Source organism: Canis aureus, chromosome 31 (genome assembly GCF_053574225.1).
Source record: "Canis aureus isolate CA01 chromosome 31, VMU_Caureus_v.1.0, whole genome shotgun sequence".
NCBI classification, from domain to species: Eukaryota; Metazoa; Chordata; class Mammalia; order Carnivora; family Canidae; genus Canis; species Canis aureus.
In genome coordinates this window covers 22,954,537-22,973,060 of record NC_135641.1, presented here as the reverse complement: position 1 = coordinate 22,973,060, position 18,524 = coordinate 22,954,537, and the positions used below count along the sequence as shown (strand labels likewise).

Here is an 18,524-nt window from a genome sequence, read left to right as displayed (position 1 = left end):
GGGCAGAGACAGACTACCCGTTCCTGTGGCCATTGTAAGTCCTGGTACCCCTCCCTCCTCTTCCCTTTAGGACTCCAGCCCACTGCCCTCTCCGTGACAAACACACCACAGCTTGATGGGCCGAGAGAAGCTGCAGGGCTCCTGGCAACCAGGGTTATTTCTGAAAGCTGTGCCCTGGGTTGAGGTGTCCTTGTCAAGATGAACAGAGAAACAGCACATCTTTAAAGGTAGGGCTTTAGACAGAGGCTCAAGGGCCTGGGAACCGTCTGTCAGGGTGCGAGCGAGAAGACACGACCCGAAAGTGCATTCTTAGCTCTGCTGCTCCCGATTCATTCCTTGGCCTCTGTTCTGGTGGCAGAGTCTGAGATTTCATTCCAGGTCCTAAACTGCCCATTTCCAGAGTGCCGGTCTCTGAAGTGTGGGAGAGAGGCGGGGGGGTGTTGGGGGGAAGCGCTACGATGATGCCTGGCCCGCCCTGGCACGGAGCACCAGGAAGTTGGCCCAGGGCAGCAGAAATGAAGGCAAGCCACATGGAGAGGCAGGAGACAGGAAGGAGACGGCGGGCTGGTTCCTAAGCAAAGCAGTCCTCCCCACAACCCATCCTCTGAGACCCCAAGTGCTGGATGGAGTCCTGCCCCCCCTCACTGTACACCAGAAGAGCCTCACATGTGTGCACTGGACTCCCATGAACCTGCCCATCATGTACGTGCTAACCCTGACTCTTCAAACTCTGCATCCATTTCTTCTGTGAGTCCCAGACTTCCTGTCTTGACAAGACATCCTGACATCCCAGAAAGTCCCAATTACATGACTTTATGCAAAATAGAGGACAGTTGCTAAATGGAGGCACAGGTCAACAACCAACGTTTTATTCATTAGCCTGCACTCAAAAAGCCCCTGTGTGTTCCCTTGGACCAAGCCCCTTGAAAACCCCATGACCTGTAGTGCTTCTGAAGATACTAACCTCTCCCTGGACTGGGCGAGTAGCCCCAAACATCCCTCCTGCCCTGGTTAATTTTCCCTCTAACTAGGTTCCTAGGTGTTCTGTCCCCCATGGAGTTCTAGCAAAGGATGACGGGTTGGTTGCAAATTAGCAGAGGGTTCCAACACAGAGGGAGAACTTAATATCATGAAAGAAAGGAGAACCAAAAGAAGTCAGGGAGAAGGATTCAACAAACAATGGAAGGGGTTAGCTCAGAAGGCGTCTCGACAGGACAAGGGGGGTGGGAGGGAGGAGTCACTGACCTCTAAGGGGGTAACCTGGCACCTGTTAGGGTGAGAATGACTCTGAGCAGACGCAGAGGTGGGGTAGGTAGGTAGATGGGAAGAGTGGGAAAAGCATCTAGCCTCAACTGATTCCTGTGTCCCTGGGGAAGGGTGCGGGCAACGGAGGCCCCGGGCTAAGGGTTGTGAAGGAAGCCCACACTGCGTATTTAGAGACCAGCTCATTTACGTACACGCACCCAGATCCCAGAGCCCACTGGAGGCTTCTTTGGCCTGCGGCTACTGCGAATGTCTGGTGCCGTGGCTCGCACATTCCCTTGGCGTTTACAGTCCACTGTTGCTGCGGCCTGATTTCCTCTCTACATTCCCCTTCAAGGGCTGATGAACTGAAATTTAAGATTGCTACCATGTGCCTTAGCCCAGGGCAGGCCTGAAGGCCGGGACTGGGACTCTTGTACCTGAGCTCCCTTTTCTTTACTTGGGTCTCACTTCCTCATCAGGAACCTAATAGAAAACCCAGGCCCAGAAATTTTCTCCCCGCCTGTCTCTGCTCTAGCAGTGTCCCCTTGGAGAGCCACATCTCCTCTGTAAAATAAATGTGCAAGTACAACAAAGTCCCTCCAAGTAAAAAATGACTTCTGGTTTAGCAGCCTTCAGTGTTTCTTCTTATGGCTTGTTAAAGATCAAAAAAGATGAAAACGGGATGCCTGGCTGGCTCAGCGGTTGAGCAGCTGCCTTGGGGATCAAGTCCCGCATCGGGCTCCTTGTGGGGAGCCTCCTTCTCCCTCTGCCTATGTCTCTGTCTCTCTCATGAATAAATAAAATTTTTTAAAAAGCACCAAAAACAGTCAAAACTAACCACCCAAAAAGCAAGGGAAGTGGACAATAAGCTAAACGAAACTGGAATGGGAAAGCTTCAATGCGTGGCATGGTCTGGTTTCCTGGAACCACTTTTTAAAAAGATAGAAACATGCATAGTTGCCACCTCCACGATGTCCCCAGTATTTCCCCCCTTCCCGCTGCCGGGATGCAGGTGTGGAGGTGAGCACAGCGATGGAGCTGGAACAGCCGTCTTAATTGCAAAATGGAAGCCAAGTGTTTCAGGAAAGCTCCTGACAGGATCTGTGACAGTGCTACATCCCACTGCTCCGGCTCTGATTGGTACCAAAACTGTATCTTTTTAAAGATACTGTTACTTTATGTTCTTTGTTATAGCCCCAAGGCAGTACCTTAATATGACCAAACAAAAATAGAGATTCAGACCTAAATAGATTCTGGCATAGTTTTTTAGATAGAACTAAAGTTCTAATAGGATACAGACCCAAAAAAGTTATTTACAAAAGAAAATAACAAGCCAAAATCAAGTCAGTTTCAGATATATCTGCTCCACTACAGTGCCAGGTTTTAAGAAGAAAAAGGGCTATGACTTGAGAATTTTAATACCCAGTACAGTTATCTTTCAAGTGTGAAAAATTCAGAAAAATTCTGTTTGCAGGGACTCATATAAGAGAATTCCTATGTCTTTGAAAATAAGTATGCGAAAATGTTCCCAACTAAAATCTAAGGCCAAATAAAACTCATGTTAAAAAAAAAAAAGACTAAAAGTAACCTTTGAAACCAATTAAGCTAGAAATGTTTAAATTGTTGTAAATCTGTACTTATAACTTAATTTAAAACTGAATTTGAATATCAAAATTACCCTTAAAGAGGAAGCAAAATAATAGTAATGATAAAACTCCCACACCGCATATTAACAGGCCAAATGTGTGAAATGGGGAAAGTGAGGGGAAGATGATAGGACAAAATTGATCGCTATGGCAGGGTGCTAGCTGCAGAACAAAAATCCCCGGTCTCCTCTTCCTAGGCAGCCACCCCCACTGTCTCCTGGTCTCCCTTCCCTTGCAGAACCACGGGAACACCTGACTGAGCACAAGATTGGGGCCACTCCTACCCCGCCCATTGAAAACCACCGACATTGGCTCCCCCACGGACTCCGAGCTGGCCAGACCTTAAGGATTGCAATGAGGGAGTTGACACCTTTTTCTGTAAACAGAGAATAAATATTTTAGGCTTTGCAGGTAAGACTGTGAGGTGATACACCATGATGCTACCCCAGAGGGAAATTTGGCAGGTGACATATGCTAGATACTTGACCCAGCAGTTCCACTTCTAGGAATCTATGCAGGATAGGTTAGCAGAAATGGAGTGACATGCAAAAAAAAAAACCAGTGCACGTGCATTGAAGCATTATTTGTAACAGAAAAAGATTGACAGCCTAAACATCATTGTGAGGGGACTGGTAATGAAGCCTGGGACCCAGAAACAGTGGATTATTATGAAGCCACAAAAAGAACTGAAGAATGAGGAGTAACTTATTTATCTAGAGTAAATTGTCTTAGAGCACACGTGGTGGTGGGGGGCAGATGGAGAAGCAGACTCCCCACTGAGTGGGCAGCCTAACATGGGGCTCGATCCCAGGACCCCAAGATCACAACACAGTTGTGATTATAGTTAAATCACAGTTAAATGTCTGAGCTGAAGTCAGACATTTAACTGAGTCACCCAGGTGCCCCTAGAATAAATTGAGTTCTTTTTAAAAAACCAAATATATTATCTTTACTATTGTAGAAAAGGAAAGAAATATGAATACTTATCTTTTCAAAAAAGATTAAAAAGCTAACAAGTTACCTAGATAGGGAAAGAGAACAGGGTGAGGCAAGGAAACTGAATGTATCTTGTTGCATCGTTTTACCCTTGGACTAATATTTATGTTTTACATAATTAAAAAACAAAGCAAAAAGCAAATCCCTAAACACCAAGAACAAATGAATCCAACTGTGTATCAAGTTGATGCCATAATTACTGGGGGAAAAAACTAAGTGATTTTAAGAGAGTATTTTCACTGTGAATCTCCAGTGGGATATGGTCTAAAAATAAAAAATTGCAAAGAAATCTTAAATTATTGGTCTTGTTAGTATTGATACTGTGAAATTATTTAAAGTATACTGTGGGGTAAAACAAATAATCATGGTTTGTTTTTTTTTTATTTTTTTTTAAATTTTTATTTATTTAAGAGAGAGAGGCAGAGACACAGGCAGAGGGAGAAGCAGGTTCCATGCACCGGGAGCCCGACGTGGGATTCGATCCCGGGTCTCCAGGATCACGCCCTGGGCCAAAGGCAGGCGCCAAACCGCTGCGCCACCCAGGGATCCCAAATAATCATGTTGATGTTGTTAGCAACCCAGGTTTTCAAGATTATAATATAAAATCAAGAAAATCCTTAGACTCTTACATTGGAATTGGAAATCAGTAAAACATTTTTTCCCTGTGAAGAAAGTATTTTTTAGTCTGTTGCAAAGACCCAGAAGTACCAATAAGCCAGGAGTAATCAGCATTCATAGTGCCCACATTCTGGTCTCCACGGTTTCTCACTAAGAGACCTCCTTCAGTAAGGGGCCAGTGTCCGGTGGGGCGCAGCTGTGTCACACGAGCCTTTACCATCCTGGTTAAGCAAGAAAGCTATCACAATCCACCCTGTGGGGGATCCCTGGGTGGCTCAGCGGTTTAGCACCTGCCTTCGGCCCAGGGTGTGATCCTGGGGTCCTGGGATTGAGTTCCACATTGGGCTCCCTGCATGGAGCCTGCTTCTCCCTCTGCCTGTGTCTCTGCCTCTCTCTGTGTGTCTCTCATGGATAAATAAATAAAATCTTAAAAAAAAACAAAAACGCACCATCTTGTAATCTTGTACCTCCTACTGAGATAATGGGTCATCAGATCTAAAACCAAGAGGAGAAAGATGGATGGGAAGCCTTACAGCCCGAACCACTGCTCAATCCTAGGGCCGCTAAGTGGGACCACCAGATCCAACACCATAGGGACCTCAGTGAAGTGTCCTTACCTACCTCCACCTGAATCCAGTCCAGCCGCTAGATTAAACTTACCCAGTTTTTTTTTTTTTTAAGATTTTATTTATTTATTCATGAGAGACACACAGGCAGAGACAAGCAGAGAGAGAAGCAGGCTCCACGCAGGGAGCCCCATGTGGAACTCCATCCTGGATCCCAGGATCATGCCCTGAGCCAAAGATAGACAGCCGCTGAGCCACCGAGGCGTCTCTAAACTTACCCAGTTCATAGAAAATACAAGGGCTGGCGGAAAATGGTTAAGCACTGCCAAGGAGCTGTAAGCCAAATCTGGCACGGGGGACGTTGCACAGGAAAACACAAGTTTCTTTACTGTAATAGTATAAGGAGGGAGACTGCTGTTGGGTGCGAGTCTCCAGAGCGCTGTGATCGTCAAAGGCAACATGTACATCAAATCAGATTTCTTATTTGGAGCCTGCACTAGACTTCTGAGGCCGCTGTAGCGCCTGCCAGATCTGATGGGTTAAAGCAGAAATTTGTTATCTCTGAGTTCCAGAGCTGGGGCCGAAAGTCCAAAAGCCAGGTGTCAGCAGGGCCTTTTCCCTGAGGCTCTTCCAGCTTTGGTGGCTCCAGGCTTCCGTGGCTCATGGTAGCATCACCTCAGGCTGTTTCCATATCTCATTTTTTAGCTCTTTTTTTTTTTTTATAAACTCCAAAAACAAGTTTATAAAGTAGAAAGTAACAGCCTGTCCAGACCATTATTAACAGTTGGTATCTTTTTCCAGATTTTGCTTTAGAGATGTGTGAACAGATTTTTTCCCCCCACAAAGATGAGTATAAAATATAAACACTGCTTAGGCCCATTTTGACACCTCCTCCTCTTCTGTCTTAAAACTCAGTCTCTCTTATACGGCCTGTGATTGCATTTGAGCCCACCCAGATGATCCAAGATAAATTCCTTTCTCAAGACCTTTAACTTAATCATCATTTGTCATGGAGGGTAATAATACAGGTTCCAAGAATTAGGATATGGACCTATCATTTTGAGGGCCACCATTCAGCCCACTATATATCCTGATTAGAAAAATATAAGGAAAAATATATATATAAGGGACACCTGGGTGGCTAAGCTGTTGAGTCTCTGCCTTTGGCTCAGGGCGTGATCCTGGTCTGGGGATTGAGTCCCGTATCAGGCTCTCTGGAAGGAGCCTGCTTCTCCCTCGATCTCTCTGCCCTCTTTCTGTGTAACTCATGAATAAATAAAATCTTAAAAAAAATGATTAAATGAACAAGAAAATTTGAATATGAACCATTAGATATTAGCAAATGTTTATTAGATGTGAAAATGATACAGGTTGTTTTTTTTTTTTAATATTGGTTAGGGAGACATTCTTAAATATTTAGGTAGAACAACATGTGAGGGGTTAGCCACATTTTAGTAATTCCTAAAAGGGGATGATGACTATGTAGGTCTTAGGATTTCCATAATAAGTTTTTTGCAAAGCAGCTGAAAAAAAGATAAAATTGTCCACTAAAATAGCAAATGTTGCAGAATGAACTTATCCAAAAGAGCTACACATGAAAAATATTTTAAGACTGAAATCAGTGGAGGGGCTTAGTTGGTTGGGCATCTGCCCTCGGCTCAGGTCATGATCCTTGGGTCCCTGGGATCAAGCACCATGTCTGTCTTCCTGCTCAGCAGAGAGTCTACTTCTCCCTCTGCCCTTCTCCCTACTGGTGACCTCCCCCCACCCCACCTGCTTACTCAAATAAATATGATCTTTAAATTAAAAAAAACAAAAACAAAAACAAGGGCACCTGGGTGGCTCAGTGGTTGAGTGTCTGCCTTTAGCTCCGTGCATGATCCCAGGGTCCTGGGATCAAGTCCTGCATCGGGCTCCCTGCAGGGAGCCTGCTTCTCCCTCTGCCTGGGTCTCTGCCTCTGTCTCTCATGAATAAATACATTCTTAAAAGAAAAAATAAACCAAATCAATAGAGATACAGCTCATCATCCTGTGCCAAAAGAAATAAGTCAAAATACCAATAGGTGATTTTTTCCCCTAATTTGTTTTTAATATATCTAACTTAATTTTTTTCAATATATCTAACTTTAAGAAATTCTAATTGAGAATTTCTCCTAAGAGAATAACCCAAACATGGTACAAGATGGTACGGGCAAGAACACTGAATGTAATAAATTATAGCCATATTCTAGAACACTATGCAGCAACTAAATAATGTCAATATTTATTGACATGAAGAGATGTTTGAGATAAACTAAGTAGAAAAGGGGTTATATAGCCATATAGAGTATGATCCCATATTTGTTGATAACAAAAAAATACACATGTGTGAACCAGTACAATTCACATACCTCTTTATACATATAAGAAGGGGCATATAACAAAGGCCAGGATAGATACCAAAATGTTAATGTTCAGTTAACTAGGAATGATGAGTTTGCAGAATTCTTATTCTTTACCTTTTATCAGCATTTCGCCTTTGTACTATAAACACCTATTACTGATACAATTAGAGAAAAATATAAGCATGACTACAGGCTTGATGACCACCTTATGCCCTGAAGGAGGGTGGTGTGTGTGCTGCGGGCTGGCGGCGGCGCGCTCCCTCCATGTAGATTTGAAGTACATTCTTCTAAGAACTGTGTTACTTCTCTTGGCACTTTCCAAAGTGTGTTCCCTAGAACAGCGCCACAGGTGACACAGAAAGAAGGGTTCAGTGTCCAAGTTTTCAGAAACGCGAGGCTCAGACGTTAATCTGTTATAATGTGTGCCATGCATCCCACGAGGAAAAGACAAAGGACACACGTATTCATCGGACCATTTTTATATCCTGCATAGACTAGGAATATATGTACTTAATACATTTTAGAAATACCAACACACAAGCCTGAAGAACAAGGACTGTTTACATATTTTCATTGAGGGTCTGAAAGCTTCCGGCCCATTTTCCTAGATTTAGATTGATTCATCTCAAAACAGTCCCACATTTATATGTTTTTGGTCTCCAGGTTAATAGCTTTGAATTTAGTTTGCATCCTCTGTCAGGTGATTTAGAGCCGAGTTTTAAACTGGGTTTCTATCCATTAGTGGGTTGGTAGTCACAACCTATACTTTTTTAAAAAACCGAAATACGGGACGCCTGGATGGCTCAGTTGTTGAGCGTCTGCCTTCGGCTCAGGGCGTGATCCCGGGGTCTGGGATGGAGTCCTGCATCAGGCTCCCTGCAAGGAGCCTGTTTCTCCCTCTGCCTGTGTCTCTGCCTCTCTGTGTGTCTCTCATGATCAAACAAACAAATAAACAAATAAATAAATAAATAAAATAAAATAAAATAAAATCTTAAAAAAAAACCTGAAATACCAACTATCAGACGTTAGCAAGGGCAAGTAATGTTTTTGTGGAACTTTTGTGTCCACATATAATCACATAATATAGATATATGTATGTATTGGTCACAATAAAAAATAAAAAAAAAATTGCAATCCAAAAATTTGAAGGCCACCGAATTAAAGACATGAATTTATTAGTAAATAAGATAAAATCAACACCTATTGATTTGATAAAATCAATACCTATGTATTGACAAATAGATAAAATCAACGCCTGTTTCAATACACCCAAACTCTTCCTAGGAAAGTTGGGTAGTAAGTTAAAAGGAAAATTAGTTATCAAGGCAATACAGCCAGCGAGATCTCTAACTTACAAACAATACCAAAAGTCTGTTTGACAGTACTAAGGTCATTACACTTCTCTGCCTGGTCTACTTACTCGTATCTGAGGGTCAGTAGATCTCCTAGGACACACTCCCCGCACCCGCACGGTGGGCCCAGCACCAAGCAACTCCTTAGTGCGAGCAAGCACCCGCCATTCGATGTGGCTGACGTTCCGTTCCTCAAGTTGTGCTTAGGATCTCGGAGGGGGAAGGGATCAGAAGTTTTAATAGTCTTCAGCAACTGAGGTAGAATATGGGGCTCTCCAGAACATCTTCTGAATACCCCAGGTCTGGGTCCCTCCCACCACGTCCCAGCTCTGGTAGGAGGCCAAACATGAGAAAGACACTTGCTTACCATAGTTTTTGTGTGTGTTTTTTTTTTCGTCTTTATCAATTTTTAGGAGACTGCCTTCTAAAAAAGAACAATGGTCTTCTCTACCTTTTTTTCAGATCCCCAAACTACTGCAATTACAAATATATATATCACTGGTTTTATTTTTTTTATTTATTTTTAAGATTTTATTTATTCATGTGGGACACACAGAGAGAGGCAGAGACACAGGCAGAGGGAGAAGCAGGCGCCATGCAGGGAGCTGACGTGGGACTCGATCCCCGGCCTCCAGGGTCACGCCCCGGGCCGGAGGCGGCGCTAAGCCGCTGAGCCACGCCGGCTGCCCCATCACTGGTTTTAATGTCGACAATTGGCTACCGACGAGCTCAGCTGTGGGTTTCATCGCCGACTGCTTTTCGCATAAGCGGCTTAGCTCTAAGAATTCTATTACCAACAAGTTTGCACCGAGACCTGCAGTCCCTGGAGAAGCGCGGCCGGGGGTAGCTCCTCAATTCAGGAGCTGGGGGAACTGGCGGGGTCTGAGCAGTCGCCCCGCGGGCCGGGGGATCCCCAAGGGCTGACGAGGAGAGGGCCCTTCAGGAGGCCCCCACACGCCCGCACCCCAGCATCCCGGCTGGGGCAGGATGCAGACTGCCGCTCCTCCAGGGCTCCGGGGGCTACACCGTCGGCTGAACCCCCGGGGGCCAGGGCGGAGCCGGGCGGCCCAGGATCCCAGCGCTCCGCCGCCAGCGGCCTCCGGAAAGGGCTGTGCGGCCTAAGCTCCAGGGCGATTTCCACCCGGCGGGGGCTCGGCCCAGCTCGGGACCCGCCCCGGGGGGACCGGCTCCGACGGCGGCCTGCGTGATGGGGGCCGCCCCGGGCGGCAGGCTCGAGGCTTGGCTCTCCGGTCCGACCCTGCGGGCGCGCGGGGCAGGTTGGGGCGCTCTGAGGGAGGGAGGGTCAGGAAGCATTCGGGCGTACGCTCTGCAGGTTTGCCAGACGGCCTTTATTACATCGGAAAAGCAACACTAGGCACTAGATCTTGCAAAATATGTTCTGACCGACTCTAAACTTTCCGAAATTAAAAATGTGTAACCACTGTAAAGTTTTTCATGAACAAAAAAGTTAAATACAAATTTTCATATGCAAAATAGATTATTGTATAACTGGCAGCCTCAGAGCCATGTACTAAATTTTCTTCCAAATTTCAGTGGGGATGGAATGGGGGGGCTGTAAATCCTAATGAGTACAAAACTTAATTTCGGCTTTATACATAGAAAAAAAAAAAAAAACTTTGAGGAAAAATAGCTTTTAGGTTGAATAGTATCATCTGAAATCAGCAGCCCAGGCCAGCCCTGACAACTCTGAGGTTTAGACGCAACCAGATCTGGGATGAAAATGAAGATGTAGGGTTTACAGTTACTTCAAATCCAGTTTCAAGAGTAGCCAAGTCACCTCATTTCCAGAAAGAGCAGTCTCCCGGATGACCACTACACTCCTCTGAAGACACTTGGAGAGCCAGAGTTCCTGGGCGGCAGTTCCACGTGGCCCGGGGCCCATGCCAACGCTGTGGTGTCCGACTTCCTCAGAAAGGCAACCGGGCCCCCCACCGCGGCGCTTCTCGGCATTTGCAAGCCCCCAAAACCAGATCTCCAGCTTCCAGCCGGCAGCCTCTGCTCCAGCCTTAGAGAAGTGAATTACCACTGCCTTCCTCCCCCCACTGATTGCCCTCCTGGTCTTCAGCTGGGAGCGGAGCCTGATTGATATTCCTTTCAAAAATAAATAGTTCGAACAGGTAATTCAGAGTTAACTGTAAGAGCAGCAGCAGACAGCCACTGCCGGTTATGTTTGCAAATGAGTGAGCGAATGAACACGTGAACAAACACACAAACAAATCGTAGAATAAATCCTGCATTTCCCACATTCATAGGGAAAAAAAAATCTTAAAAAAAAAAAAAAAAGTATGAATTAGCGTTTGTTCTTGTGTGGGTTGAACGATCCAGGCTGCGAGCAGGCACAGGCTCGCGCACGGCCGCGCAGAAGCCCCACACCACGTGGGGCCGGGGCAGGAGCGCCGGGGCGCGAGCTGCGGCTCAGTGCCTGCGAGACCAGAGCTGATGCAGGGACTTTTGAACCCACGATGCATGAGGTATATGGAAACATCCGTCCTCCGTGACAGGACCACCAGCAGCTCGAGGGACTGGGCGGGGCCTCCTCACAGCAACTGCTGATGAAGGATCTCCCACACCATCTTCTTCCGGAAAAGAGGCATCTGGTGCTGCAGGGGGTCCACAAACAACACACCATATGTTACACAGTGTCAACAACCCTTAGGTGTAATCCTCTAAATAAACTATGTCCTTTATATAAGCCTTGACTCTCTTATGTCATGATTCAGACTTAAAAACCATAGATAAGGAGGTTATAATGTTATTGTTATATTGTATGTGTCACAAGCGTTTTTACAGGTTAAGGAAAACCAAAGCAGGTTGCAGAATTATACAAGGGAATCCCTCAACTACCTTGTAACACAAAGACATGAACCAAAATGGAAACACCCAAGTGGTAGCATAACACGAAACTTTTCTACTTACATCTATTTTCAGAACATTCAAAAATGAACATATTTTGCTGTCTTTGAGAAAAACATGAACTCTATTTAAATAAAGGAAAATAACATTCAAAAATTTGTTTTACCAAATGTACACTGCCAATTCTGTTCAAATGGCAACTTCTGCCCTTCAAATCTCATGTCAGTAGATTGAAAGAGCAAATAACTCGTTATTTAGAAGCATCAAAGAATGAAACAGCTTTGCTTAATATATTATTCTGCTTTACGATAATCACGACAGCCAATTTTCAAAGCAACACACGAAACAAATCCAAAATTACCTGTAACTCAACTAGTTCTCTCTCTCTCTCTTTTTTTTTAACTAGTTATCTTTTTGATGAAATCAGAAGTTCACACCCTTGAGGTACTCCTGGCAACTCATTATAATAAGATGGATATACCACTTTGCTATAAACTAGTGATTTCCTACCTAGAGGGGCCTAAAAAGTCGTAACACATGAATATGTAAGTTATTTTAAATAGCTCAAAACATGTAGTAAAAAAAAAAAAAAAAACACATTTATTCTTAGTAAAACTAATGAAATTAACCAATACTAAGTGCCTTTATTTTAGACTAGAATTATAGTTCAGCATGAGAGGGAGACCTCGTTACTTCATGTTGCTTCAAAAGCTTGGAATATAGTTATTAGTCCTATTTGATAAGTACAATTTGGTGGACAGTGGACAGTATCTGTTCAAGTGAGGCCTGTTTAAGAAAAATATTTTTTAATTAAATTAATTAATTAATTAATTAATTTGATAGAGACAGCATGCACACATGAGCAGGGAGGAGTAGGAGAAGCAGGACTCAATCTCAGGACCCTGAGATCATAACCCGAGCTGAAAGCACACATTTAACTGAATGAACCACCCAGGCGCCCCAGAAAAATATATTTTAAAGTGAGTTGTGGGGCAGCCTGGGTGGCTCAGCGGTTTAGCACTGCCTTCAGCCCAGGGTGTGATCCTGGAGACCCGGGATCGAGTCCCACATTGGGCTCCCTGCGTGGAGCCTGCTTCTCCCTCTGCCTGTGCCTCTGCCTCTCTCTCACTCTCGCTCTGTGTCTCTCATGAATGAATAAATAAAATCTTTTTTTAAAAAATTAAAAAGAAAAATAAAAAAAAATTAAAAAGAAAAATAAATAAAGGGGGTTGTCCTCAGTTATAAAAAGGCTGAGAATCCACTATTACAAACATAAATTCTCAAAAGTTCCAACGCACTCAAATTCCCACTCAAATACAGTCCTGGAGAACTCTAAGTAGACAGCACAGAAGGGAAAGGCAGCACTTGCAGCTAGAGCTCAGACCTGTGGCTTAACTTCTTGCAAGGCCTGATCTCCCCAGGCTATTACATACTCTTACAGGCCTCTTCCTTTGTCCAGAAATACTCAGGAGCCAGTGAACACTAGAGTTTGGAGATGTGCAAATGGGCTCCCTAGTCACTAAAGAAGAGGAGCAACCTAAGGGCAGATGCAGGGACAAGCCCTGATCCTGGCGGAGTGAAGCCATAGCCGAGGGTCACAGCAGTTAACGGCACCACAGCTACCCTCCTATGACCTTACTGTGTGCCAGGCACTGGGAACACGCTCCATGTCTATCTTGTTCACTGCCAAGTAAGTGGGTGAGGAAGGGCTTCACTCACCTGAGTAAATGTGATAGGTTTGTCCCTAGAGATATAATCTGCATATTTACAAGTAAACATTCCACAATCACTCCCATTCAACTGTTGAGGAATCTCCTAAAATTACAAAAAAAAAAAAAAAGAGGGGAGAAAGGGATAAAATGTCATCAAATACAAACTCCTTTGAGTTCTTATAAATAATTACCATGGATGAACAATATCTTAAAGGTACATGTTAAAGGTACACAAACACAGTCTTTATGCGGTATAAGAACCCTACCCATGACATGGAGTATGTGACCCCCACAGAAAATATTTTTCAGAAAGAAAAAGAAAAGTGAGAATTCCCTGTCTCCACTCTCATATTGGGAAACCAAACTGGAAGAAATTTTATTACTTAAGTAACAGGAATTCTAGTCAGAATGGTTTCAGAAGCATTTTATAAATTTTAAAAAGGGCTAAGTGTGGCTCAATCAGAAACAGGCTTACAATACAACTAACCTATTTCCATAATGCTTCTCTTCTGGAGGCAGCAAAATAAGACCACAACTTTCAACCCCCACAGCTACAAGCAGGAGAAAGAAAAAAGCCTCTTGATAGGCTTTAACTAATCAGGATCTTGCTTTGATGGCTCAATTCTGTGCTGAGGCAAAAGCATAGCTTACTGCAAGCAGTGCTAAAGGCATCATAAACCGATCCCCATGAGCTAAATTCACACATTGCCCAGGCCTCTGCGGCCCTAATGTTGGCCAGCCCCAAACACATTTTGGCTGTTGGCTCTCTGGAGCACAAGATAGTAAGAATAAAAGACAGTCTGAATCCCCCGCTGGAAAACATTCTAGAGGACAATAGTTCAATTTTTATTCAAAGAAACACAGATGATTATTGTAAAAAAAAGAGAAAAGATTGTTTCAACATGCACAACACCCACACCTATGGTAGGTAGCTTGAACTTTTCTCCTGAGCACAGCATCTCTCAGTATGGAGACAGCTACAGACTCCAATGTACAAAGGAAGAGAATTTATTTTCTTTGTTACATCCCCACACCAGAACACTATATATTCATCCTAACAGACTCCTCTTGGTTTTGTGCTCTCCTCAGGAAATCTCAAAACTTAACCTTCTAATTATTCAACTTAGGAAAATCTCTTGGGTAAAGATAGGTGGGCCATTACACACGGGTGATGGCTGAGACTGAAATAGCTTACTTTAAAAAGGAAGCCATTAGGACTAAAAAATGTATGCATTCACAAGCCCTGAACAGCATTCAAATCTGGCAAGTAAAATACAAAACATGTTCACAAAGAGCATATTTGTCTCTTGAGGACCTGTGGCATGAGACCCTTAAGACCTAAAGAAACAAAATTCCCAGATAAGTAACAAGAACTTTAAATTTTCATTAGCACCAACCAAGAAAAATAGCTGACTTGAGTTTATTAGCTTTTTTGAGAAATATACTAGCATATAGTTAACATTTATAATTTATTTTTTTAAGGATTTATTTGAAAGAGAGACAGTGTGTGTGCATATGTGTGCATGCACACACACACACACACACACACACGCATAAACAGGAAGAGGGGCAGAGAGGACAGAGAATCTTCAAGCAGATGCCCTGCTGGGTGTGATGCCTGATGCAGAGTCGATCTCACAACCCTGAGATCATGACCTGAGCCAAAATCAGAGTCGGATGCTTAACTGACTAAGCCACCCAGGTGCTCCAACATTCATGTTTTTTTTTTTTTTTTTTAACATTCATGTTTAAACAAGAAATAAAGACTAAGTAGCAGATACCTTGATTAAATGAATTTCTAAAGATTTAGAAATAGATAATTCTTAAGACCAGCTTATGCATGCCTAAGGATAAGTAAGGGGAGGGAGGAAGCCAAGTCTACATAATATGTCACAGTCAGTAAATGCAACAAAACACTCCAAATAGCATCACTTACATGTGGCTTCATGCTGTAGTGGGTCCACTCTAAAAGATTCAGATCAATATTTCTTTTGGTCTTACTTTCATCCTGTAAATACTGACTAAAAAAACAAAGAAAGAATATATTGATGAATCCCTGTGGACACTTACCATTATGATTACAAAGGACATTACAAAGGATGTTTAACAGGCAGGCTTTTCTCAAATCCATCTCTATGAGCTTTTTAAAAAACATGATTGCTTTTGATCTTTATTTTTTTTTCCTGCTTACTTACAAAAACTGTACATGCCTTAGAAAATTAAAATTTGTAAAATATAAAATGCAGAATACCTCATAATAGCCACTCAGAATAACTATTAATATTTTACTGTGATTTCTTCTAGTTCTCCACTCCTTACACATAATTTAAAAACATACACTTTGGGATCCCTGGGTGGCGCAGCGGTTTAGCGCCTGCCTTTGGCCCAGGCGCGATCCTGGAGACCCGGGATCGAATCCCACATCGGGCTTCCGGTGCATGGAGCCTGCTTCTCCCTCTGCCTGTGTCTCTGCCTCTCTCTCTCTCTCTCTCTGTGTGACTATCATAAAAATAAAATAAAATAATTAAAAAAAAAAAAACATACACTTTATTCTATTTTTAAAAGTACTTCATTTTACAACTTGCTTTTTCCCAGTTAAAAATAGATATAAAATGTGGAGCAATGTGTGAAATGGGTAAGAGATGAAGAGCACACTTACCATGATGCACACTGATACATAATATTCTATAATGGCTGAATCATTATACTGATATGTTGTACACCTGAAGCTAATGTAATACGGTATGTTAACTGTACTGGAAGTTAAAAAAAAAAAGATCTAAAACAGAAAATACACTGGCGCCTGGGTGGTTCAGTTGGGTAAGTGTCTGCCTTCGGCTCAGGTTATGATCCCAGGGTTCTGGGATTGAGTCCCATATCAGGCTCCCCACAGGGAGCCTGCTTCTCCCTCTGCCTTTGTCTCTACTTCTCTCTCTGTGTCTCTCATGAATAAATAAATAAAATATGTTATAAATAAATAAATAATAAAAAAATAAAAATAAAACAAAGTTCCTATAGTTGTGGTGAGTACAACATAACTAGAGAGTTGTCAAATTACTAATTTACATATCTGAAACTAATGTAACATTGTGTATCAACCATACTTCAATTAAAAATTAAAATAGAGGGCAGAGCTCAACATGGGGCTGGATCCTATGACCCTGAGATCACGACCTGAGCCGAAACCAAGTCAGACACCAACCAACTGAGCCACTAAGGTGCCCCCGATGGCTGATTTTCATTCATTCATTCATTCATTCATTCATTCATTCATTTATTTATGATAGTCACAGAGAGAGAGAGAGAGAGAGAGGCAGGGACACAGGCAGAGGGAGAAGCAGACTCCATGCACCAGGAGCCTGACGTGGGATTAAATCCCGGGTCTCCAGGATCGCGCCCTGGGCCAAAGGCAGGCGCCAAACCGCTGCGCCACCCAGGGATCCCTGGCTGATTTTCTTAAGTGTGATAAGGACACTGTGATTACATAAGGAGGCCATAAGTAATATATACTTAAGTATTAAGAGTGATTTAATTTTATTGAGGTCTTCCGAGGGTTATCAAATTTAAGCCAGGCATCTCCATTCTCATCCTACCCTGCATATAAAGGAAACCAGCATCAGCGAAGCCAGGACTTAACACTCTCAGTGGGACCAATAACATCGTCCCTAGGGGGTGGAAATTCGTTCTTGGAAGGCAAGAATCCTAGATGTTTCAAAAAGGTTTGTAGCCCTCTAAACCCAACAAATAAAAAGTCTTATTCCTTAGCACTATTTTCTCTTGTCATGGAGAAATTAAATTTTTCTCTGGGGGTGGGGAGGTAATGATGCAAAAAAAGTCAAGAAAAGCTGAACTGGGAACATCAGGAAAGGAAGTAAGCCTTGGATACCCATGGAGAGAGAGGAAGAAAGAAAGAACAAAGAGTCAGTGTGACAGAAGTATGATTTTTGTGTATCCTTACACTTTGCTGTGTGATTTCAGTAATAATAGTGATTTTAGTGATAATATGTATGTGTATGTGGACATGTATGGATGTGTACACATTTCGCATACATCTTAAACGGAAAACACTAGAAGGAAATAACTGCTTTAATAAACAATCTGGTGTATTGTATGATTTTTTTTTAAACTTTCTTCTCTTTAAACTTTCTATTCAAGATAAATACCTGTAAAAAAGAATCTTTTACACTAAAATAGTACTGAGAAAGAGAGAATGGAACTAACTGTTGTTAATAAGTTTTCTTGTCATCCATTTAAAAGGTTCATATCCTTATAAAACTTATTCAAGTATCCTTACTAAAATTAAAAACGAGAACTCCCATTTGCTTCCAGTGAGCAGAGAGACTGCTCTTACTGAACTGCTTCTTCACTGTGAAATTCATATCACCACTTTACATAGCTCAGTTAAGCAGCTATGCTTGAAAAGCAGGTTTCTAGCAATTACTATTTGAAATATTGCCTATAAAGCATATATGCTTTAACTTAAAAGTTACCTCTTGGTTCTGAGATGAACCCAACTCTCTTGGAAAGCATAGAGACATGAGTGGGTTTAAGAATTCAAGGAATAAGACTCCCTAGCTAACAGTTCTTTAAAACATTCAGAATAATGTATCAATCCCAAAGAATCCTAATTCAAATTACAGCATCCTAATAAGACATATTTTACAATTACAATGCATGACAAACTTGTTTCCAGTGATGCTACTAAATAAAAGTGCTCGTTAAGATCAAATATTAGGTTCTTTATTGATAAGATGAGTTCAAGTCAATTCCTGAACAACTAGAAGGACATTCACTAAACATTACACTACCATCCACCAGAGCCTTCTAGGCTTAGATAGAAGACAGATCACCTAACAAGGGCACAATGATGCAGCAGTGAAGTTTTTCAGCCTTTACTTACAGGAGAATCTCACAGATCCTGTGGCCCTTTTGTCCCATAGAATCCAGATATTTAAGACACCTTTTTCTTAGGTCTATCACCTGTAATGGAAAAACATAACATCCAGAAACATCTTAACAGGAGAATTTTATTTCTAAAAGGAAAAGCAACTTTTAAAAAGTCAATACATGTACCAACATAAATGGATTTCTAAGACACATTTCTTCTAAAATATCACAGGTAATAAGAGCT

General features: G+C 42.6%; 1 protein-coding gene across 4 annotated transcripts in view; it reads right to left on the bottom strand.

The window, feature by feature from the left end:
- Positions 1-10,135: 10,135 nt before the first annotated feature.
- The window catches only part of SENP2 (SUMO specific peptidase 2), a 31,786-nt gene continuing 23,397 nt past the window's right edge, over positions 10,136-18,524 (bottom strand). For 3 of the 4 annotated variants that reach the window (XM_077879976.1, XM_077879974.1, XM_077879978.1), the window contains 4 exons: positions 18,294-18,373; positions 15,330-15,414; positions 13,401-13,496; positions 10,136-11,428 (listed from right to left, as the gene is read on the bottom strand). In XM_077879976.1, the coding sequence (XP_077736102.1) occupies positions 11,366-11,428; positions 13,401-13,496; positions 15,330-15,414; positions 18,294-18,373 (324 nt within the window). In that variant the 3' untranslated portion in view covers positions 10,136-11,365. Of the gene's footprint in view, positions 11,429-13,400; positions 13,497-13,591; positions 14,018-15,329; positions 15,415-18,293; positions 18,374-18,524 lie in introns of those variants that run through there. The other variant, XM_077879975.1, reaches the window with a different exon arrangement.